The sequence below is a fragment of the Diuraphis noxia genome, unplaced genomic scaffold, assembly GCF_037042655.1.
Source record: "Diuraphis noxia isolate RWA-SAM2 unplaced genomic scaffold, SU_Dnox_SAM2 contig0002, whole genome shotgun sequence".
Taxonomy (NCBI): domain Eukaryota; kingdom Metazoa; phylum Arthropoda; class Insecta; order Hemiptera; family Aphididae; genus Diuraphis; species Diuraphis noxia.
In genome coordinates, this window is record NW_028301712.1 from 46,832,529 (window position 1) to 46,857,128 (window position 24,600).

The 24,600-nt window shown below is 27.7% G+C and overlaps 3 protein-coding genes across 6 annotated transcripts; 2 read left to right on the plus strand and 1 right to left on the minus strand.

The window, feature by feature from the left end:
* Positions 1 to 5,210: 5,210 nt before the first annotated feature.
* Positions 5,211 to 6,944, plus strand: LOC107168366 (uncharacterized). Of its 4 annotated transcripts, none has more exons than XM_089220042.1 (3): positions 5,211 to 5,391; positions 6,152 to 6,310; positions 6,384 to 6,944. In XM_089220042.1, the coding sequence occupies exon 3, from the start codon at positions 6,407 to 6,409 to the stop codon at positions 6,842 to 6,844; it is 438 nt and encodes a 145-aa protein (XP_089076168.1). In that variant the 5' UTR covers positions 5,211 to 5,391; positions 6,152 to 6,310; positions 6,384 to 6,406; the 3' UTR covers positions 6,845 to 6,944. The 4 variants fall into 4 exon arrangements, with proteins under 4 accessions (XP_089076168.1, XP_089076171.1, XP_089076169.1 ...); XM_089220045.1 differs by having other exon boundaries at positions 6,152 to 6,246; XM_089220043.1 differs by having other exon boundaries at positions 6,152 to 6,242.
* An 8,481-nt stretch (positions 6,945 to 15,425) lies between these two features.
* Positions 15,426 to 16,609, plus strand: LOC149058572 (uncharacterized). Its single transcript, XM_089219206.1, has 3 exons — positions 15,426 to 15,620; positions 15,692 to 15,807; positions 16,390 to 16,609. Exons 1-3 carry the CDS (start codon positions 15,426 to 15,428, stop codon positions 16,607 to 16,609), a joined length of 531 nt encoding a protein of 176 aa, XP_089075332.1.
* A 1,457-nt stretch (positions 16,610 to 18,066) lies between these two features.
* On the minus strand, positions 18,067 to 20,162 carry LOC107168361 (uncharacterized). The gene is made up of 5 exons (XM_015517747.2): positions 20,083 to 20,162; positions 19,833 to 19,993; positions 19,582 to 19,738; positions 19,434 to 19,520; positions 18,067 to 19,140 (listed from the first exon to the last, which is right to left on the minus strand). Exon 5 carries the CDS (start codon positions 18,964 to 18,966, stop codon positions 18,067 to 18,069), a length of 900 nt encoding a protein of 299 aa, XP_015373233.1. The 5' UTR covers positions 18,967 to 19,140; positions 19,434 to 19,520; positions 19,582 to 19,738; positions 19,833 to 19,993; positions 20,083 to 20,162.
* Between the last annotated feature and the right edge of the window lie 4,438 nt (positions 20,163 to 24,600).

Consider the following 24,600-nt stretch of genomic DNA (forward strand, 5'->3'; position numbering starts at 1 on the left):
GTGATAATAGTAAGGCAAAGAATGAATAGTCTAAAAAACCTTGGTTAGTGGTTAGAATTACAAATCACGTTTAGATTATTTGAATGATTTTATAAAAAAATCAGTATAAGACAATGACTTAGTAAAACTATAACATTACACGAGGTATATGACACGACAAACGAAAGGAGAGAGATAGGTTAGTCAGAGACAGTGGCGTAGCCAGGGGGAGGGCTGAGGGGGCTGCAGCCCCCCCCCCCCCCGAAATGTTAATAAAATTTAAAAATTATTGTAATGATCTACAAATATTCAATCAAAAAGTCTTAAATTATATTTTACTAATTTTAAAAATTGATCAGCCCCCCCCCCTCGAAAATAATCCTGGCTACGCCGCTGGTCAGAGAGATGATTGGGCCGTCCCAATAGACGTGAACATAGAAGCCCCCAAAAAAAATTAAAATAATAAAAATAAATTACACAGTAGTGTGGAGTACACTAATCAGGTAGGTGATTCTTCTCTTAGTGTCTTCAACAGTTGCAAAATATATTCAAAAGTGAATCGTGGGTATGACGATTGAAATGGATATCTCACGGATGTTGTAGATCACGTCTATTGACAAGAATGAGTAAGTACCGTTTTTTGTACGACAATATGGCGAGAGCGAGAGTTATCGCGAACGAGTCAGCGGAACGAGAGAGAAGCGGTCCGTGTCGATGCGTTGTCCAAGCCCCAAGGCGACGCGCTAAACCGACGGCTGTTAAGGGAGTGTTACCAACGACTTACAGTGCCGGTACAGATCGGGATGAAATCATGTTAGATGTTACGGTGATGCCATTTCAATAGTAATAATTTAAATATGTGGGTTTATTTTGAATTTGCGCGGGTGAAATGAAACTATCTACCTTCGCAAATGTGAGAAGTTTGAATTTTAGAATTTTCATAATAAATAATAACGTCGAATCAAATTAAATTCTAGTGAAAAATACATGTATATTTTATTTGAACTCTTGTTTTAAATAGCTAGGTATTTTTGAGTTTTAAAGATAAAAGGTCCATAGTAATGAGCTTATAATATGTGGGATGAGTTGGCTATGGGGTTTTAAATATTTTAGTGATTAATTAACCCATCGTCAAAATTAATAATTTGTAAAGATGGTCCAAGTATAACAAATACTAATTCCAACATTACGTCTATTTTATATTTTTGTTAAACGGGTTTCAAGGACAATTAATCACCCTTAGATTTAAAAATTCCAAAGATTAAAATTTGAATATATTTATTATTAAAGGAAAATAGTGAGATGAATGCTTGGCGAATCACCTTTTATATATTTTTTGTGTTGGCACTGTTATATGGGAACTGACATTTTTTCAAAAGGTTTAGCCCCCGTAAAGCAACATTTATCGAAATCTTTAACAAATAATATAACTTGTTAACCTCAGATCATAAATGATATAAAAATAATATATACTTAAATTGCTTATCTTATACCCTTACAAATCCTTAAAAACATTAGAACAATCAAATTTTATTTATCATTTTTTTTTTTGATTTTGGCATTGATTCACTGTCAACCATCTTGGCTGACCGTGCTTGACCTTTAGACCAGCTGGCCTAAAACCACCGCTCTGGAATTCAGTACTAAGATCGTACCACAGCAGCCTGCTCTCTCCTAGACTTCCTTAAGAGTTATGATCTACCATTTTGTAAAAGATCTTAAATATTTCTTCAGCTACAAATTTTATGATACTATTTATATTACGTGAAGCCAGTGCCCCCCCCCCCACCACCACACAGAAATTCATGTCTTGGAATGCGTCCGATTTTGTTAGACGACATTAACGTACATTAAGGCATATAATAATTTTAGTTTGGTTTCGATCTTGTTGTTGTTGTAAACGTTTGTATAATCTTTGTTAAATAAAACTTTAACTCAAAAAATACTATAAAATTACTTCGGTGATTTTCAGGGTGCTGGAAGCGCTCTGTTTCTAAGGAGTAAACTATAGGCAATTAGTTTAACAGTGATAATTGTTGTTGTTTGAATAGCAAATTAACGTTTGTGTGATTTTCCGGCAACGCTACCATTACTTCCCGCATATTCAACAACAGTGTGATATTTTGAGAAGCAACTAGCAGTTCTCACGCGCATGCAAAAGTCATTGCATTTGATGAAATAATATATGTTTTCTAATGTGGAAACTAATTATAATCAATCTAGCCCTAAAAGCCTGACAAAAATACGTCAACTCAGAATGATCAGATTTCAATTCTGTGAAAATATTTATACTTATCGTTGTCTTTTTAAGGTTATTGTGAAAGTCAATTTTAAATTAATCGTTTAACTTTTTTTTTAAGACACAAAATTGTAAAAAATTACAAAAAAATTAACGCTAAGAAGATTTAAGAACAATTTTTAAAGAAACATCACAAATTGATTTCTACAATAACAAAAAAAGTCGATGAACTCAAATCATTTTACAAATTTAAAATTAGATTATTTTAAGCATGCGTAATCTTGTCAAGTTTTTAGACTAAATTTTAGATTCTAAAACGTGAAATAAATACATTGCTTCCAACCCTACCTTAAGCAAAAAAATAAAACATTATTTAATAGTTATGGATACAAATTTAATCCGTGTTGATTTATAACATTAAGAAGGTATCATCTAAGGTTTTTTAAGTTTTAGATTCTGAACGAAGTGATGAATGTATTGATTTTACAATGATGATTTTTTCATTTATTTCGTTGTCTGTGTACAGCATAACTAGTCTAAATAGTAAATAATGCTTCAATGTAAAACTTTGGGGGTGGTTTCCGATGTAAAAGTGAATATCCTTGGTGCATTATACAGGTCAAAAGTAAACATTTTCCAACAGTTTTCAAAAAATCGAGAAAAACAAAATAAATAATAACAGAAAAACGGGAATTTTTACGCAAAACCAGTTTTCGACCAAATTGATTTTTTTATATGGTTGTAATTCAAAAACTAATCACTGTAAATACTTGAAATTTTCACCAAATGTTTATGTTAATGTTATCTATATGCAGTTTAATTTTTTGACTTTTTTGAGTTATTTATAGACCACTGAAATTTTCGATTTTTTTTGAGAATTTTTTTTTAATGTTAGAAAAAAATTTTGGATGACCAAAAAAACTTGAAAATTTAATACAAGGTTCCTTATAAGTTGTTCTGATTGCAGCTAAAAAAAAATTAAAAACCATTTGACACAATTTTTTTTATAAGCGTTTATAGTTCAGATTTTCTACGAAATCTGTCGAAAACGCGAAAATTCGCAAGTAATTTTGAAGTTGAAAAATCATAAAATTGTTTGTGTTTATAAATAAGGACTAAAAATACGACACTAAGTTTTCCATAAGTTTTCATTCAAGTAGCTATAGAGAAAACTTGAAGCAACATTATAGGAAAAATTTTAAGTGGAAAAAGGATTTTGGGGACACAATTCATGTGCAGCACTACATTAGGTACTATGTACACAATATATAATACGTCACCAAATATTTTAGAATACAACAACTCAGTCAATCTGTTATGTTATAGAACTTTGTTAAATTTTAAATCAGTACCGCCTCTTGAATTTCCTATGTGAAAAATTGAAATGAATTCGGCAACAAAAATATGCAAAAAAAATATAAAATAATAGGCTTACAACGCGTATTCGTTAAGTTCATGAAGAAAAGAATATTGTATGATGTATTTTATAAATTTATATTTATTTATTTTAGATTTAAAGTTTTGAGAAGTACTTTATAGACACAATGATGTGATATTGTTTTTATGTATAAACCATTTGAAAAAAAATTCTATGTAAAAGTTAATTTTTTAGTTAATCCCATCTCTATTAGTACGGAAACTGCTTCTTGTTGGCTAGATGGTTCATGGTATAAATAGTATGCAGCTTAAAATCAATCCAAATATTTGTCTTTGTGTACAGTAAGTCAGTAAAATATAAGTTATTATATAAATAAAAGCATTGAATACCCATGAATAATATTTTTGAATTATAACAAAGTAATTAACATCATTTTACTTGGTGTAAAATTTAAAATATCTAATTTCGTCGAATTTTATACTCCAAGTGTCACATTTAGTGTTCGTCGTGCACATATGCATTAGTTCAACAACAGCTGCTGATATGGTGATTTAGTTTTCCAGTCCCCAAAAAATCAATTATCTCTACTTACCTTCTAACCAGTATATTTTTAAATATGGCATAGATGCTGCTTCGTGTTGCACGGTGAGTCATAAGTTTAACCAACCTTTGCAGGGGAACCGACGGTGGAGTGTATGACAGGGCACCAGCATAGGACCTATAGTTTATTAGCAATACGGCATTATGACAATACCTATTTCTTTCCTGGCCTTGTTATATTAATATTAATTTAATATTATGAATTATTTACTTGATTTTATTACTTACTCAATTTATTTTACAGTAACAAATTAAGATATTATCTTTGAATATTTTAGCACTAAGGTAAGCAATCAAAAATATTGCCTACTTAACAATTTTTTTAAATTAATGACTTTAAGGACATACCTTGACAGGTTAAAAATTCAAAAAGTTATCGATTATGACAATAAAACCTACCAATAATTAATGCTTTATCAGCTGCAAAGATATGTGGGAAATTTGTGCTTGTTATTAGCACTGAAATTGGATTGATATACATACTTAAATATTGATTTTTGAATAATTTTTAATTTTCATTGTTTTATTTAATTTAATTTTTTTGGGGTTGGAGGGTGTTGTAGGTTAGAATAAAAATAAATAGGAATAGGTATTTGCATTGGAACCTAATAAAAAAAAATAGGTACGAAACGAGGCAGGTTATCAGATAAAAATTTTAAAAAAATGAAAGTGATAAGATCAGCTATTGTGTGTCAAGAACACTGGTACTAGTAATAATCCTATAAAAAAAATAATATCTATAATCTATATACATTCGTACAAGTTTACACAACATGACTAGATAAATAAGTATGATCCCAACTTAGTGACACGCATACTGCCTTTGCCTTATCTATTGAATAATTCTCTATTTCTATTATATTCTATTAGTATTGACGACCAATAAAATATGAGACAAACTACGAGCAATGGTTTTTGTGTAGAATAGTGGGGATATGCGCCATACAGGCGATAACTGATTTTTGTGATCATGTATTTGAGCATTTCTACTTAGTACTTAGTCATGGTATAGGTACTCGTACGTTACAAACGTGTACTACCAAACCGGCGACCACTACGACTGTGTGATTGATAATGTATTATAAGATTTAGGATTTGTTATTTATATTTATGGTGTCGTGCTCGTTCTATAATCTTAATTTTGATTCAGTAATATATATATTAGATTTTCACGTATACTTTGCAACAGTCAAAAGTGAGTTGTGTGTTTTTAAGTAACTCCATTTTACGATTCGCGGGATATTGTAGATGCAAAATTGTGTGATTCTATTTTGAACATTACCTTTTATAAAGTGTTCTGATGATCTCGAATAAAATTTTTTCACAACTATTTTTTATTCTTAATCCTGAATCTTTGCATTTTCATTGACATTAATAAATAGTTACCCAGTGATAAGAACTTACGTCTACTGCTGCCTTATCGTCATCGGGCATTGTATATCTAATATAAACCTTTTAATAACACCTTGCGAACTTAATCATTCATAAAATTATCCGGCGGGTTATATAGGCATACTCAGCGGGTGTGAACGAGTTCATATCTAGCAGTTCGTATACCATGTGGCATGTATAGATAACGGTGTATATTATAGCGCTCAATCGTCTCGGCACTTAATTGTCACAACACCCAATTGTCGCCACTCGATTTCCATATCTATACGGGTGTGCTTAAGTATAATACAATTTTCAAATAATAGGTAGGTAGTAGGTACGGAAGGATAAAGGTTAGGAGTCAGTTGAGTACATGGGTATGCGTATCGTTATCAGCAGTATCTGATAGCAATAATAATTTGTAAATGTGCGTACCTACTAGCTCAGTGATGCCCAACCTTTATTGTTCAACGTGCCATTTAGGTAATCTATCATCTTCAAGCGGACTACCAAATATATATTTATTTATTTTATTATTATCATTACTATTATAAAATAAATAAATATAATTTTACTTGTTTCAGAATATTTTGTTTTATTTAAAAATTTTGTAACGGGCTACTCAGAATACTTTCGAGTCACAGGTGGCCCGCGGTCCGCAGGTTGAGCACCAGTGTAGGTACTAGGTTGTGCCAAATGTTACTAAAACCACGTTTTTATTAATTATTATCATATTATATAATGTTTGTATAATGTTCTACTTATTAGTTATTCGTATTTATAAATAATATATTATTTAATAACTGTGCGTTTCAGAATACTCTGAAGACATTTTCACCATGTCGTCCCATTCGAATGAAAATCAGGAGAAAATCGACACCGAGAACAACGGGAACCACAAAAGTTCCAACAAAGATGGAGGCACCAAGTGGTCATTAGACATGTTGGCTACGTGCCCACTGGTATTGATTCGTTCCGATCCGAAATTGCGCACCATCTATGACAAGGGTTTCATGTCCGGTTTTTACGGGCAGAATTCAATGCAATCTACAGCTGTGTCATTGCCGAGAGAATCTGAGGATGCTTCGCTTACGTCACCGTCGGAAGTGGAGGATGTGAAGAGCTTGGATACTGTTCATCCGATAAATACCAGTATGGTTGACGCGATGGACACGGCTATAGAGTCAGCATTGAACATGGCGTTAATAATATCTGAAACTTCTTCGATGTTGGCTCTCGTGATACAGAACATTGTATTGCACAATGGAAGACCATAACGTCCGTAGCATAGACAGCCCTAAAATGAAATTATACTTCTGATTATATTATTGTGGTGTATAATATATATTATATAATATGTAGAAGTACTGTAATTTCAATTATATTAAATAATAAAAAGTTGAATTCAACTAAAAAGCATAATGTTCTAAAAAAATTTAATTAACAATTAGTCATACTAAAGTAGGTTGAACTAATTTATGTTAATAATATAAATTCCATATTGTACTCCATGTTATATGACAATTTGATAGTGAATTCTAATATTTTTATATACCTATATAATATCACTAACTTAATTCAATACTGGCGTCTAACGTAGCGACGTAATATGGAAGCATAGAACAATATTAGTAGTTTTTATAGGGGTAATTTTAAATTTTAAGGTGTGCTGAAATTAATTTTAATCTATTACATCTGTAATGCACTTATTATTGTATGAGTATTTATCTTATAGTATTTAAGCTTATAGTCGAATGAATGGATTTTTTATTATAAAATATAATGGTCACGGTTAAAGGTACATAATATAATTCAGTGGAAGTTATTTGATTGATAAAAACTACAATTAAATTACATTTTTTAAATCATTAAAAAAATATAAAAGTTATACATCATATTTTATGATAGGACTATGGACACATTTTATTCTTATTTGATATATTATGTAATTATAGTGTGGGGGCATGTATACCTACAGTAAACAATAAAATGTTTAAAAAGTCATAACAAACAATATTTATTTTTAACAACAATCTATCTAATATTGTTCAAGTTTTTTTGATATTTTAAAATCATTATTACTAAAATTAAATATACCTCATATTAAATTATCAAATTGTTTGATCAAGCATAATCAAATTTGTTAAAATTGAGGTTTAGTACAAAAAAACGGTGGTTATGTGAGGTGAGAAGTGGGTAAATAGGTACCACCTTGCAGCTGTACAGCATTTGTCAAGTATGCCATTGCAATGGATGTATTAGATTATAATTCATTCATAAACCATTGCATACGAAAAACAATTCTGAGTGGAAATAGTGTGTCATCCTATCATACTTGTAAAATATAATCAAATTTAATGAATAAAAATCGATAATATTTAAAGGCCATAAATACTCAAAAAGAGTATAAATATTTTGAAAATTTTACCATGCATAAATAATAAAAATAATAACAATAGTTATCATCAGAAATATCAAATATTATATTTTATAAACATATTGCATATTCATATTATATATATATTTTATTATAAATACTAAAGTTATAGAAATAACCGCGTCATTGAGTTAATAATTATATTTGATTAGTAGAGCACAGAATTTTATGCAATAACATATTATTTACACTTTTTGGATTTTGTCAGTTATCTTCACAAATTTTAATAGTTGGAATTTCTGTACATTTAATGGTTATAGCATATTTTTAGGTATTTTTACAAACATTTTTAAATCTATCGCATACTAAACTTAAAATTTAAAATAATATTTTGACAAGTAGAAATATTTAAGATAATTTTGTTGGCATTAAATAATAACTGAAATAAAAATAAGATGAATAATTGATTATGATAAACATTATTTTGTGTCTACTTCAAATTTTTTAAATATATTAAATTGTCCTGAAAATTCCCACCATTTTTTTTCATTGAGCATTAAGTAATGCATTATTATAACTTATTTAATTTGTAAATTTTAAATGAATAAAAAAAAAATGTGTGCATATTTGTATGATTTTTACTGCATACTACCTATACGGCATATTTTGATACTTTTTAGTGCATATAATCTGTGCTTTATTGAGAAGTGATAACTATTTACTCAGTATCCTCACTATCCTATACATTTGAATACTCATTAATCATTTTATATTCTATTACTTGATATTTATTATTTATAAAATTAATTGTATTTATTCATAGATTAACAATTGCATAATTATTTGGTAGGTATTCATAATTTAGCATAGTCATAGACTATTATTAGCTAAAAAAGTAATAAAAATAATTAAATTTTTTGTTAGATTTTGTTATTGGTTAAAGTATTAAAACAGCTATACATATTAGTACTTTCAGCAGATAATTATATTATAATATTTTAGATTAAAGTCTGAACAAGTTAATAATAATTTTTAGTTGAATTAAGGTAAGTTGATAGAAAACAATTAAATAATTTAAAGTTAATAGTTATCTTAATATATTCTAATAAATACTAAATAAACTTAAAAATTACTTAATACCTTTAAAATATATATATATTTAAATACTAAATAGCCAGTAATATGGTTTACAACAATAAATATTAACAATAAAATATATGAATACCTATTTTAAAAATATATATGAGTATAACTCAATTGGTTTTAATTAAAAAACTTAAGACAATAATAAATTGTTATGTCATTTTTATACTATTATTAAATTGTGTGTTTTATAATATGTTCTTATTGAGATTTGTAAATTTTTATTGTAATGATTTACAGAATACTGACTCCTCATTTATGACGCACTTTGTAAAATTGTTTAAGTTAACATAACACAGAAACGTAGAGTACGGACATATGGTTTGTTGAAATAGCCAGTCAATCGAGTCTTAATCGCTAAGTAGAGGATAACAGCCATCGCTATATTTTTAAGTAACATTAATATTTGGATTTACTATAGGTATAAGGTATAACAATCTACCTCATAGCTTCATTACAATTTAATAGTTACAACTTTTTCTCTACTACTCCTGTGATATTCAATACACCACCCTTAAAAACAGGGTCACTCAGGTGATAGTTTACCTACTGTATAATATTATTATTATTCAACTTATTAATAAACCTTGTATATGTTACTACATATTTATATTGTGTTCAATTGTATTAGTTTATGACAAAGGTGGGCACATGCCAGTGGCACAAAATATGGATTAGGAATGGGGCGCAAAATTTGATATAATTAAATTTGAAAATCTAGGTAGGGTCTACAAATTACAAATTTGTATTTTGCCAGGAGCGCCGCTATTGATCAGCTCAACCCTAGTTTTGAATACAGGATATAAGTTCCCAGTACCTGTAAAATATTACTTAAGAAACTTTACTTATATACATTCAAAAAATCAGTTCTCAATACCGATTCGTGTAAGAATAGTGAACCAACAGCTACTTTTTAACTGAATAGGATTTGGTATGTATAATGAAAATCACTCCGTTTAATTAAATGAGGTAGGCATGTTACAGTACTTAGGTCAGATTAGTATTTATTTTTATAAATATGCAATATTGGGTATACATTATTAATATTATTATTATAACAAATTATTATTAAAATATGCCAATATGACGTTGTATGGTATGGTATTTACTATATTTGTATTTAATTAGGTTATTTAAATTGTTTAATATTGATAATAAATTTAATAGATGCAATTTTAACAGCAGTATTTACATTCAGTGAATTTAAAACAGTATTAATTTTGACCAAATTAATTTTTTAAGTACTCGTGTGTAGATTTTTAATGAAACTATTTACCATTTTATATTATATAGATACAATATTTTTATTTAAATAAAAATAAAACTATTAAATTTATATAAAATATAGACATGTAAAGATGTATGTATAAAATATTCTTATAATGAGTCAACTCCTGATCAATATAAAATATTGTGTTTATTAATTATAGTAATGTTTGACAAGCCTTGTTAAATTCGTGCGATTTGCAGCATATCAACGCCACTTTTCTAGTTTTAACTGTACAATTTCCATACTAAAAATATTAGTTCTGACATAATTTAGGTGATTTATAGGCACAAATAATAGGTATCTAAGAAGTTTTTAAATTATTCTTATGTCTAATAACTTCTTGTTAAATTGACTATAGGGATAATAATATTTATTTTATTCTTAGTGTAATGAGTTAAAAATAAGGTATATAATTATTAATATGAGATAGTATTTTAAATGTTATTTGTTTTTGATGTTTATCTCTAACTCATCACTTTGTAAGATAAATTATGGGGTCGGGTAAGAGAGTTTTTCCTTTTGAATAAAATAATGTATGGAAAATATCTATTGTATGAATTTTAACTTAACTTTTGAATGACTTGAGATTTGAAATTATTTTTGATGCAACTTGATGTAGTACATGGGTGGCCTGGGTGGAAAAAGATATGCAAGAATATAATATTCAACATATCGAAAGATATGATATTAAAGTGAATTAAATTTATTTAAACTTGTAAAAATTCGACACAGAAAAAGATTATACATTTATGGTTACAATGTTGGGTAAGCAACTGAGAGTGGAATTGATTGTTGTTTGCCTTTTTATAGACATGATATGCCGCCTTGTGATTAAATTTGGAGATTGCGGCGTTACTCATTTGTGTGTCATCATTAGTATCTTATTCACTAAATAGCTCATATTTGTACAGCTGCAAAGATTGTGATTATTTCTAAATCTAAGAGTTATTTAATTAATTGTAATTTTATTTTATTGTTGATTAATGTTTGTATAGCTGTGCAAATAATATTCTATTTATTTCTTTAATTCTAAAAGTAATTTAGTTCATAATAATATATATTTTGTTAGTCTATGTTTGTGCAGCTGTTCAGATAATTTATTATTTATTTAATTAAATCTAAAAGACATATTAATGAATAAAAATATATAATTTTCTAATTTTTGTTTGAGCAGCTGTATGGATATTTTATTAAAATTTAAATAATGATATATAATAATTAATAATGTATATATCATTACATTAAGTACAATAATTTCATGGTGAAGGTAATTTATTACTTCATGAAAAATGCTGTTGTTACATTCTTCCATTCGAAATATCACCAGTGATAGGTAAATACTGTAAATACCTAAAACCAATTGGAAATAATATTATATGTCAATCTAGTTAACAATATTTTAACTATCACTCAATACTCACAGATATACATCAATGTATAAGAATAATAATTAATAGTAAATACATTGACACTTGACATATACAGGAAAATGTAGTCTATGGAGGACCAACCACATGTTGATAATTTTCTCTGAAAACAGGAACATGAATATTAATTATTTTTGTCATTGGTAATTTCACGTATAATATATATATATATATATATATATATATATATATATATATAAAGGTTTACTATTATGTATAATGTGTACAGGAAGTAACAAGGAAACCTGAAAATTAAATAACTGGTTCTAATCAATATTTAAAACTTTTTTTTATATGTAATTTTTAACTTGCTACACATATTATAGGCTAACATTTTTTTTTTAAATTCAAAATACCTAGCCAATTTATAAATCTAGTTTTTACAAGAATTTTGATTTAAAAAAAACATTTATTTATCATGCAGTTAGTTTTTTATGATGTTTTAAAATGTCTAAATTGTTTAAACAATACTCATTAATTTCAAAAGTAATAACTTTTTAGTAGTTAAAAAGTATTTATTTATAATGTTTTTAGAATATTCAAAAATTTTTTTAACTTTGTGTTATTTGAAAAGTTTTTAAAAATGGATCACCATTACTTACCTAATTAAATAAATAATGAGATAAGGAATATACATTTATAATAGTGCAGTAAAATATTTTACTTAATTCAAAAAGTTTTATATAAAACTTTTTGAATTGTATAATTATAGGACACAATCAATCCCATTATAGTTTTCTCATTGAAACTACAATATAATTATAATACTAAACTAATGTGATAATGTTTCAACTAAATTAAATTATTGTTATGCATATTATTTTATATTTGAAATTATTTACACTTCACAGAATAAATATCTGAAATATTATCTATCTAATAAACTGTTATATTTAAAACATGTTTAACGTTTAAGCTCTCAAAATATACATTTCTATACAAGTATAATTGTACTAACCTTAAATGTTGCTTTTAGCAGATAAAAGTTGACTAGGTACTAAAAATAAATCAAGAATAAATGAATGACACAATTTACATTCAATAATTGATCCATCTGCATATAATCATAACACTATATGAGTCTTGATCATGGGATAGTGAAAAGTGAACACTATAAATATGCAAAGATTGACAAGTTAATGAAAAAATAACTTGAATTAGGTATAGTTAAATTAATTTTATCTTAAGCTGTAAGTTAATAATTAACAATCAATTTATTTTATACAAATATAAACTAAACTCTAAAAGTTTTTTATTAGCTATATATACCTATTAATATGGAGAAAAATATTAACCTAACTCAATTAAACACTATTAGATCATATTATACTATGCGTATACCGATTTTGTCCAACATCACCTCCACCACCTTCAAAATGTCACAATTTTCAAACATTATGATCTAAGGTTAAAAAGAACAAAACTAAATAAATTTGTTTTTAATTACCTACTTAGCTGGGTCACACATAATACAGCAATTATGCAACTTTAAAATATTATTTAAATAATGACTATTATATATTTTAATGAAAATCTACCTTATACTTTACATCTATCCCTTAATATTGCATACTGTCTCTAAAGTGAAGACTGTTGAGTGCAGTAGTCATGGAATTCATTAGTATTAAATGAATTTTAAATTTTAAATCAAAGAAAATGAATTTGATTATTAATGTGTTAACCGTATTTATAATCAATAGGACAATATAGATAATAGATATGCAATATAATTATAGTTGTATGAAAAATAATTGTATTAATTTGCATGAATTACAGTTGTTGATAAATATATTAACTTGATTTTAATTTTTAACTTGACATAATACTTTATTTCAAATATTAAGAGGATGTCACATCCGTTTGTGTTGTTTCCGTTTTACAAGTGTGTAACATACCAAATTTTACGCTCAGCAGTTCCAATTTAGCTCAGATAGTTTAAAATTTAGAGTGAATTGACCTATTATAAAAATTAAAGATAACATTATTATTTAGGTTAGGTTACTGAGGCTTTTTATTATATTTTAATTTTAAAGTGAGTTATGACTTTATGAGTATTTTAAGATACAAACAATTTACACTTTAAAATAAATAATAATAATAATTAAACATTTTTAAATATTTATGTTTATAAGGTTAAAAATTAGAAAAGATTTTATAAATAAAAAATGTAACAGTTAAAAATGTTTAAAAATGTATAAGTACCTTATAGAAATTAAGTTTTATTCACACACAACTGCTTGAGAAGTATTTTTGCCAAATTATTAGTTTTTAAACAAATGTATTCCTTTCACGATTAGCAAAGTGTTTACTGTATATAAATAATTTAATAAAATAATGATTCATTTAAAATTTAAAAACAATAATTAGCTACAAGTAAGTGTATATAAAAAGTACTCATTTGATACATATTTAATTTAAAACTTTATCTGGTTACATTAAAATTCCTATTTTAAAACAATTTAAATTTAATTGTTACCCTAAGGGTTCCAATCAACTAGATCCTAGGTTGCAATACTTTGTAAAAGATAGAAGTAAATAAAAAGTATAATCAAATCGAGATCTATCAAATCTATTATGATTATGAATTTGTAGGTTTATTAGTAAGAATAAAAGGGGATTTATTGATTCCACCGAAATTACCTGCTTAAGAAAAAGGTTTATATTGATTCCGCCGGCTACTGTTTATAAAATATACATATTGATCCCCCCCAACATCAATTGTATGTTTATTTTAAAATGTATAAATGTAACTAATTTTGATAAAATTTTATCATATTTTCATAAAATTTGGTCACATGTCTTAATTGAATAAAACTATAATAATTATATAATTCAAAATGAAAATGCATAATCTAATTAATATGTGAATATATTGTAAAATGTATAATCTATATTTTATAAAATTATAATAATTATGTAGTTTAAAATAAAAATATATAAATGTTACTACTTTTGATCAAATTTGGTCACATGTCTAAATTGAATTTAACTGATAGTAATAATTTTATGTACCTATAGGTATAAAATTAAAATGTATACATATAAGTAATAAAGTAACTACTTTTGATGATATTTGGACACGTATTTTAAATAAGTGAACTTAGAAACTTTGTAATTAGCAAGGCTAAATAGACAGGCATGTCAGCAAGATAACCATAATACACTATCAATACGCAGTTTACTCCAGATGACGTCACATTCCCGCCGTTTTCAAATAAGCCATGATTACACATTCAGTATTGCAAAATTAATTTTATTAACTTAACTTAGCCATAATATTATTTATAAAAAAAAAAATACAATAATATTTCACATATTGCGACTCCCAAGTGGAAGATTCCAATATATAAAAAATATATTATATACATATAGACTATATTATATAGTAAATACACCTAATTAAAAATAATATCATAAGAAATTTACATTTTCACTCTACCAAGATCTTTGACCTTTGTATAGTACTATTCGCGATGGAAAGCAAATATAGGGGCGCTGTAGTCACTTTTACTAACGGGGTATGCTGATAACTGATAATAATCAATTTCACATTGCAATTATTGAATTATTAAATATTATTTATTAATTTGATTTGTTTTATATGACTAATTTTGTTATTTCGATTACAATACCTAAAAAAAATGTTTACTCCGGTTGTTGAGCTAACAGACATTTTAAGTTTTATTGGTGACTTTAAGCGAACATTGATTGAGGGTACTCAAGTAATGAATTGTAACCACATTGTTGAGTTTGGATGTGTGGAAAATAATAACAAAACATTAAAAATCGTTGCTATGTGTCTTAAAACTAGTGATCTTAGTGGAAAACCTCATGAGGTAAGTTTAAATATTAATTTCAGTATACAATATCCATTACTAATTTACAAAATATTACTGTACCTATTTAGTTAGAAGTCATTAAATCTATTAATAATGGAAGTGTAAAATTGTCAGCAAAATGTTCTCGCAAAGCAGGTAGTGGAAAATGCAAACACATAGTTGGCCTGATGCTCAAACTTCAAAAGTAAGCTTTAATTATACGAGGGTTGTCCCAAAAGAAATGCACAATTTGCTCTGAATAAATAAGTTTTTATTTTAAACTAAATACAATATTATAGACCTTCGATATAATCTCCCTACTTGTCTATACACGATTGCCATCGTTTCGGGAGCGCTTGAATGCCGCATAGGACGCCATCTTTGTTGAGTTCACGGATCCTTCGGCTCACTTCTTCATTTAGTATATCTAGGTTAGGAAAACAGATCCCTCTAAGTGGTTCCTTTAGTTTTGGAAATAAATCAAAGTCCGGGGGACTTAAATCCGGCGAATACGGTGGGTGTTTGAGGCGTTCCCATCTATATTTCTTCAAAAGAGCGACGACTGGTGCTCCGATATGCGGCCTCGCATTATTGTGCAATATGGACTCACCATTTTGTAACATTCCTGGTCGCTTTTTACGGATTTCTGGTCGCAATTTTTTGGCGTATGTACATTTATGCACATAAATATAATAAGTTGATCATATCAATTATCAATAAGTCAACACCAAGTTTTTAATCTAAATCTTTCATTAAATTTTTAAATTAAAATATTTTATATTCCTAGAACATCAATAGAAGAACTTGATGAGCGACTTTGTACAGATCTTCCTCAACAATGGGGAAAACTCGGTCAAGCCACTAGTAAATATTTACATAAGCCAGTTCCTGTTCTAGAGTTTTGTCATATATTTCCAACAACAACAGTATATGACAAATCATTGCCTAACGACATATCAGAGGATTTGCAGCAGGAAATTCGTTCATGCTTTTTACAAAGTTATTAATTATTTTAGGGGTGGGCTTAACCTTTTTTTGAATCTTTTTTTTTTAACTCTTAGATTTATATTTTTCTAAAACCATATAATATTTTTATTATATGTTACCATTTGAAAATCAAAAGTTGATAGTGGTTTCGCCAATAAATAAAAATAAATAAGGGTAAAAAATTAAAATATTATACGGTTTTAGAAAAGTGTTAAAAAAAAAAGATCCAAACAAAGTTAATACTTTTCGAAATAATTAGTGCACCCACTTCAATGGATCACCCTGTATATAAAAAAAATTAAGGATAACCGACTATTGTGCAGAGCGTGAGATTTTTTTCTGTGAGATGTTGTTGTACTAAAAAACCCACATGCTCCGATGCCCTTAAAGCTCTATTATTGGAAGTTTTTTCTTGACCCTTGTAGTGTTTCTAAGTTCTGTTTAGGTTAAATAAATCAAAAAATACATAAATTTAATTTAGTTACTAATAATGTTTACAAAATATTTTTCTTGTATGTTTAGGAATTCCGAATTCAGAATTTGCTTTGAATCATGTTGGACGTATAGAATCGCTATCTGAAATATGTTTACCGAAAATATCGGCTACTGAATTGAAACTAATAGAAACATTTATTACTTCATATAACTCTTGTATGGAAAACTCATTGTTTTCTTCACATGTTCGTATGTGTGATGCAAGTAGTATCAGTTTTTACTATTCAAATGTTAATGTTACCAAAGCTCAAGCTACAGAAATTTGTTTTGAAACAAAAGAACAAAGTGGTCCATATTGGAAAAAAATAAGGCAAATTAGAATTACTGGAACTTCAGCATACAGTTTTTTCACTAAGTCTAAAAGTAAGACAGTAAAAACAGATTCGGACTCTAAAATAAAATCGGTTTTATTTTCAAATTTTTCTGGGAATGCTGCAACCCGTTATGGTCGATTAAATGAAAATAATGCTATTGCTGCCTCTGAAAAAAAGTATGAAATTCCTATCATTAAACTAGGATTTCTTATAAACATAAATTGCCCTTGGTTAGAAATAAGCCCTGATGGTTTTATTGAAAAATTAAATGACTATTTTCTTATTGAAATAAAATGTCCAATTTCTGGTAAGAAATTTAGTAGATCAGACTTAATCATAAAACTTAAATATATAAAAATCAGTAATGAATGCAGGTTAACATTGAATAAGAATCATTCATACTATGGATAAATTCAATTAGGATTTCTTTTATGTAACTTGAAAATGGCCTATTTAGTTATATATGCTTCAGTTGACGATTCAATAATAGTTATAGATGTACATTTTGACCTTGTATTTTGTAAACAAATGTTTATTCACTTGACTGATGTGTACTTTAAGCAAGTATTACCTTATCTTAATCAAAATGTATAATAATAAAATACACAGTGTTATGTTTTAATTAATAAATTGTATTTGTCTAAAATAATTGTACGATTGCTTAATTACTAATCATCATTTCTTCCTATATTAAAACCACTTTCGCTGATAATTGGTCTAGAAATGTTAACCACCCCACAGATTACAGTAGTAATTTTATCAATAATAGGCAAATACGACCAAGGTACTTTTTGTTGTAAGATTTTAAAAATTTTTATTCTTTGGATTGCTCTTTCTATATGCACTCGAGCTCTGGCTATTTCTGCATTTTCAATACCATCTTTTGTACTCGGCTGTTTTTTTTTACCTAAAAATGGTGGTCTAAATAACTTTACACCACTATCAGCACATTCCTGTTCAATTAAGAAACCTTTATCGACCATGATAGCACCTCCTTCTGTGCATTTGTTCAAAATTTCACTGTCGACAAAAATAAATTTATCACTCGCTCTTCCACCATACACTGAGCTTAAAAAAGTAATCAAACCATCTGGAGAAATTCCAACCATCATTTTAATCGTATTATTGTCTTTGTAGTGTGAATATGTTCTTATTCTACAATTTAAACATTTTGGCTTTTCAATTGTTGTTTCAAAGCAATCAAGTATCACTCTTGTTTCTTTATAATTTGTAAAACAGGATGGCAAATTCTTTTCTATTTTACTTTTAGAAGGCCATACAATCATTGATTTAAAAATCAGAAATAAAAGATTGATCGTTTCTATAAAATAATTTTTGCAAGATGTATCACTTATTCCAAATAACACTGAAAGACTTTTATAGGACATATTTAACTTCAACTTACACAAAGTTAAACATATTCGCATTTCTATGTTTAAAGAAAATTTTATACTGTACTGCAGTTTAGCCATTAAAATATTTGATATTTTAGCAATATCTTTTAAATACCCTATTTTTGAAAGGCCCGTAAAGGAATTAATATCTGAATCTGACTTTATTAAGTCCATAAGAGTAATATTTATGACTAAAAATTCTGCTGGGTCAACTTGAATGCCAATATCTTTTGAAGTGGTATCAATTGCAGTCACAGATGACTCAGTATTTTGTTCCACAGCTGTATCTTCATCAAGTGGCAAATGTTCACACAGACACTCTTCTCCGCAGGTACTTCTTTATGTTCTCTAGTTTAAAATATTAATAATTAAGAAACACTCCACAAGTATATATTTTAGTTTCTGTTTTTATACACGGATTACATTTTTGAGATAAAAAAGTTTAGGTTAATTGTGCTTTTAATTTTACAATACAACTACAACAATGCATACAGCAATTTTGTATGCATTATTATTATTTATTAAGAGTTGAAAGTGGAATGATCATGCTAAAAAACCACACTATATATTAATTATTAACTTATGAGGTGGTTCTTAAATTATAAGTACTGATTATTCAAAGTTTAAAATGGTGAATTTACCTGGAGAAATAAATTTTTCGTCGAACTGTTGATGGTGTATTATTTCTTTCAGGTGAAATGTTTGATTCCAAATTATTTTCTTTTCCACTAAAAATGTATGTTACACATTATTGCACTTATTTTAAGATCAAAATTATTAATAATTTACCCTTTAAACATGAGATCTCGACGAGTAGCTCTTTCTGCTTTTTGTACCCGTTTCATTTTTAATGGACTTGGAGTTGGTCGTTCAATAAGTCGTTTAGGTAAGTTTTGGGAGGGAATCACACACAGTTTTAATTTTACCCTTCGACGTGGTGAATTAGCTGTAGGTAACACAACAAATTATATTATGATTTATATGATTCTATGGAATTATTAAAATAATACCTGTTACATTCTTATTATAATAATAATTACTTGTTTTAAAATGTAAAAAATCATCTTTAGTGAAATGTTCGATGCATACATTAATATTATTTGTAGAATTAATAATATTCATTTTTAAAGTATGCTCCCATTTCTTTTTTAGGATAATATTTTTAGGAAAAGTGTGGAAAGACACATCATCTTGGTATTGTCTGTGGAATGAAAATAAAATAAATATTTTAGATATGTTTACACAGAGAATATAATTTGTAAATTTAGTAGAAATAAGAAAATATCTTACATTGTTTTACATTGTGGAACATGACAGTGTTTATGTTTTTTTCGAGTTTTTGGTATTGTGGCATAATACGAATGATCCATATAATTATTATGAAATAGCAGCTACTAACTACTAAATGTAAAAGTGTTATAAAAATTAAAAACTATTCGTGGTTAATAAATTGTGAGCAAATCTCAATATATTTTGAATTCATATTCCATGGACCAGTTTTCACGTCAGCCCTGTTACAACGTTTCATGCCGCCGACACCAGATGTCAGCCGCTTCGCTTTCTATCGCGAATAGTTTAATACTTTATTTTATGTTAATAAAAAAATATTATGTTCATTTATATGAAATGTTTGATTTTGATTAATACATGTCTTAAATTTCTTATGCAGATTATTCAAATTTGTAAATAATCTAAAAATAAAACTTATTTATATGATAACAATTCATAATGTAATTATCTTATGATTATTTCATTTATCCATCCGTTTTTTGTCCTTACTCCTTAGTAATAGTGACTATCATTTTTAATTAAAATGCCTTATTATTGTGCTGTGTCTGGCTGTAACAGCTATAAAAAAAAACTAATGTTAACATTAGGTACCACAGGTTTCCGACGTCCCCTGATTTACAAAAGAAATGGATAGAGTTTTGTCAGAAACCAGCTGGGAAAAAACAAAACATAAACAATGGTACGATATAATTACATTGTATTAGTATACACTATAAGCACAGTAACGTATTATATAAATATGAACGTTATTCGCCAGTTTATTAATTTATATTCCCTTTTTTTAAAAGCCCGTATTTGTTCATTACACTTTGTAAAAAGTGATTTCGAAAAACCATTAATTGAATTAATGTTGGACTATTCACCCAAGTGTAAAAGAAAATTAAAGAATGATGCTATTCCAACTCAACGGGTAGTTATTTTAAACAATTCCAGTTTTGAGGCAAGTTTTAACAATTAAGATATTATAAAACAATAATATATTATAAGAATGAAATAGTTTTAACCTATTAGTTTTATGACTTAAAATAAATAAATATTTATTTGTTAGAAGTGTGATTCTAATCCTGAATGTAGTACAACAGAAGTGTCTAGAAGCTTATTTACTACAGAGGATTCACATATTTTGCCAAAAAATAGAGAACAACATTTATTGGAACTTGTTAACAAGTATTTAAATATACCTATATGTATATGTATTATAAAATTTTGCTATTAAAACGGTTTGATCGTAATACAATGTTAGTTTATGAATATATTTTTGATCGATTACAAATAGAATTAAATGAAATAAAAAACAAACTTTTAAACGTTGAAAAGGAAAATAAATATTTTAAAGCTGATTATTTTGAAAATAAAATATGCGATATGTTTGCTCATATATTTACAAAAACTCAAATAAATCATTTTTTACGGCCTCATGTTCGAATACAAAAATGGGAAGTAGAAGACATATCACTGCAGCTATTACACTGAGAAGTATTTCACCAAGTGCATATCGTTACTTGAGAGATAAACTAAAGTATCCATTACCAGGTCTGAAAATAATTATATTTATAACTATTAAGTATAGGTCAAACGTAATCATATAGTAATATAATTTATAATTTATGCTTACAAGTAGTTTCTTCAAATAAATAATGTTCACTATAGGTCTTTCAAATCTCAGAACATGGGCAGGGAACTTATCCATTGAACCTGGTATTCTAAACAATGTAGTCAACATTATGAAATGTAAAGGTAAATAAACAAAAACCAATAAGTTAACATCCACTGTTGAGTGTTGGTTTATACCTTGGATCATATTATACATTAATTATAATTATAATATTGAAGGTGAACAATTAAGTGCAAAGGAGAAATTATGAGTATTGTCATTTGATGAACTGTATATTAGTCACGAAATTTGTTTTGACAAAAAAATGGAACAAGTGTTAGGGCCACATAAAACTGTTCAAGTTATGATTGTCAGAGGTTTGGTATCAAATTGGAAACAACCAGTTTACTATTCATATGACAGCCCAATGAAAGAAGAAGTGCTTTACAATGTTATTTCAATACTGTACGATAGTGGATATAATGTAATTGCCATGACTATAGTGACATGGAAAGTACAAATGTTGTTCTTTGGAAGACTTTGGGTGTCTTACATGAAAATCAATTTTTCATTCATTCCAAAAATGGACAGAAAATTCACAACTTTGCTGATGTTCCCCATTTAGTGAAACTAATTAGAAATAATTTTATAGATCAAGGGTTCATAGTCAATGAAGGTATAATAGTTTAATTTCAATAAATAATAGTTATACAATAATAATCTTACCAAATTAAATAGTCTACTGAACACTGATCATAGTCAGTCCCATGGCCTAACAGTTGACACCCATGATACTGATTTAAATTTTACCAATGTATCTATAGGTATATTTATTGGCAAACAAACAGTAGAAGAGGTGTTGAAACTATCTAGTGGTAATGATATGAAATTTGCTTACAAGTTAACTTCAGCACATTTAGATGTAGCAGGACCACAAAGGCCATGCATCTAATGTACATTAGCCGAATACTGATACCACTAAACAATCTTTCAATGAAGGACGTGTTTTATAACTGTGGTAACTGTACTGTGTGTAAAATATGATCTGAATCTCTTTATAGGTTATTGTGAGTATTCTAAACTGTTCGTCGCCGGAAGCGAGTACACGACACGGCCAAAGTCGAAAGCGGAATACAGGTACGGTCCACCCTCTGGATTGCGGTGGCCTCTCCGTATTCAAAAACTTATGCTACGTTAGTATGTTAATATGTCTCAACAGACATCAGTAGTCCGGGAGGAGACGCTAAAATCCCCGATTTCTAAACTATAGGTTTTCTAGGAGTGGTTATTATAGGTTGGTGGATAGGTGGATGAAACGGCCTGTGGTAAGAACATCGTAGTAATGTTTATCCGTAATAATATGTTTAAGAATGACGTTGATTGATCTACGCACAACGAGCGAGGACCCTATGCTATAACCCGCAACCGTCTATTATTATATTATTAATATAACTTCATATTTTTGTCGTCAATTCATAGTTAGCAAAAACGTATATACTATATATTATTATAAACCTTACAAGGCATCACTTATATTGTTGAATCGTTTCTTTTTCTTTCATTTCTTTACCACGAAAGGATTTATTTTACGTTCTTACTACCTATACTTACGTATACTATTATACAGGGTCACCAAAAATAAAACTCCCGTATTTCGTAAGGCTGTATGTAAACTGCGGCAAAATTAACCTTTTTCTAAAAGACGATATGTAAACTGCGGCAAAAAAAAATTAAGATTATACAATCTGCGGCAAAACCGATAAGATACATTATACAAACTGCGGAAATTAATTTTATATACCTTCTATATATATACTAAATTATATACATATCGTGTATAATATGAGTTATGACATCTATTTATCTAGAGACTATTAGAGTATTAAGCGTAAAAATAAAGAAAAACCAATTTTCAAAATTGAAAAATATTATTATTATTATTAAAAAATATTTAAAAGATCGTATAGGGCTCTTATAATCAAAAAAAAAAAATAAATTAAAAAAAAAAAATAATAATACAATAGGTACCTAATTAACATTTTGTCGTTTGTTCTTAAAACATACATTTTTCAAAAATTCATATCTTGAAATTCGTCCATCTTCTTTCATTTTTCGCTGTTCGTTAATAAATTTGTATTTTTGCGTTGTCGCTTTATTTCTTTTTTGTATTACCCCTTCTTCTACACTTCTAATTTTTATATATGTTCAACTTGAATATCCTGTAGAGCATCTATAAATTTATATAGTGATGGATGATGATGATAAAAATACGCATTAAATGTTGAATGGAAAGATTCACATACATTATTTGTTATAACTTCTTCTTTTAATGCCCACAAAGAAGGAGGGAATAAGTCTTACACATAAGTTTCTGTTAAATAATCGCAAAATTGTTCTAATTTATTATTAGATGGCATATCTGCAATTAAATCAAAAACAAACGAATCTTCGACTTCGTCAGGGTCAAGGAACGGGAGACCAAAAATATAATTTAAAAATTTTCCTTCATCTGTGTCTCCTTCAATGTAAAGTTTAGATAGACTCAAATTTTGTAATTTTCTAAGCCACTAGTATTATGAAATGTAAAGGAACCGATATTACCGATATATGTTTCGTTTAATCTTAAAAATACATTTGGATTTACCTTACCAATTTGTACGCAAGACAAATTAAACGATATACGTATATGGTAGGTATATACATAGAAGGTATATAAAATAAATTGCCGCAGTTTGCATAATGTATCTTATCGGTTTTGCCGCAGATTGTATAATCTTAATTTTTTTTTGCCGCAGTTTACATATCGACTTTTAGAAAAAGATTAATTTTGCCGCAGTTTACCATCTTCCCTTTCGTAATGGGGCTATGTGAGTTGCAGTGTGTGTACAGCTATAGAGGGGATACACTCTGTATCAATCGATAGT

What these genes read in the sequence shown, in the direction of transcription:
- LOC107168366 (XM_015517752.2), top strand. Translation starts at nt 5,307, where the DNA reads ATGGTGTCGTGCTCGTTCTATAATCTTAATTTTGATTCAGTAATATAT. An exon ending in ATACTTTGCAACAGTCAAAA is followed by an intron (nt 5,392 to 6,383) that starts GTGAGTTGTGTG and finishes TGTGCGTTTCAG; the next exon opens with AATACTCTGAAGACATTTTC.
- LOC149058572 (XM_089219206.1), top strand. Translation starts at nt 15,426, where the DNA reads ATGTTTACTCCGGTTGTTGAGCTAACAGACATTTTAAGTTTTATTGGT. An exon ending in TTAGTGGAAAACCTCATGAG is followed by an intron (nt 15,621 to 15,691) that starts GTAAGTTTAAAT and finishes GTACCTATTTAG; the next exon opens with TTAGAAGTCATTAAATCTAT. An exon ending in CTGATGCTCAAACTTCAAAA is followed by an intron (nt 15,808 to 16,389) that starts GTAAGCTTTAAT and finishes TTATATTCCTAG; the next exon opens with AACATCAATAGAAGAACTTG.
- LOC107168361 (XM_015517747.2), bottom strand. Translation starts at nt 18,966, where the DNA reads ATGGACTTAATAAAGTCAGATTCAGATATTAATTCCTTTACGGGCCTT.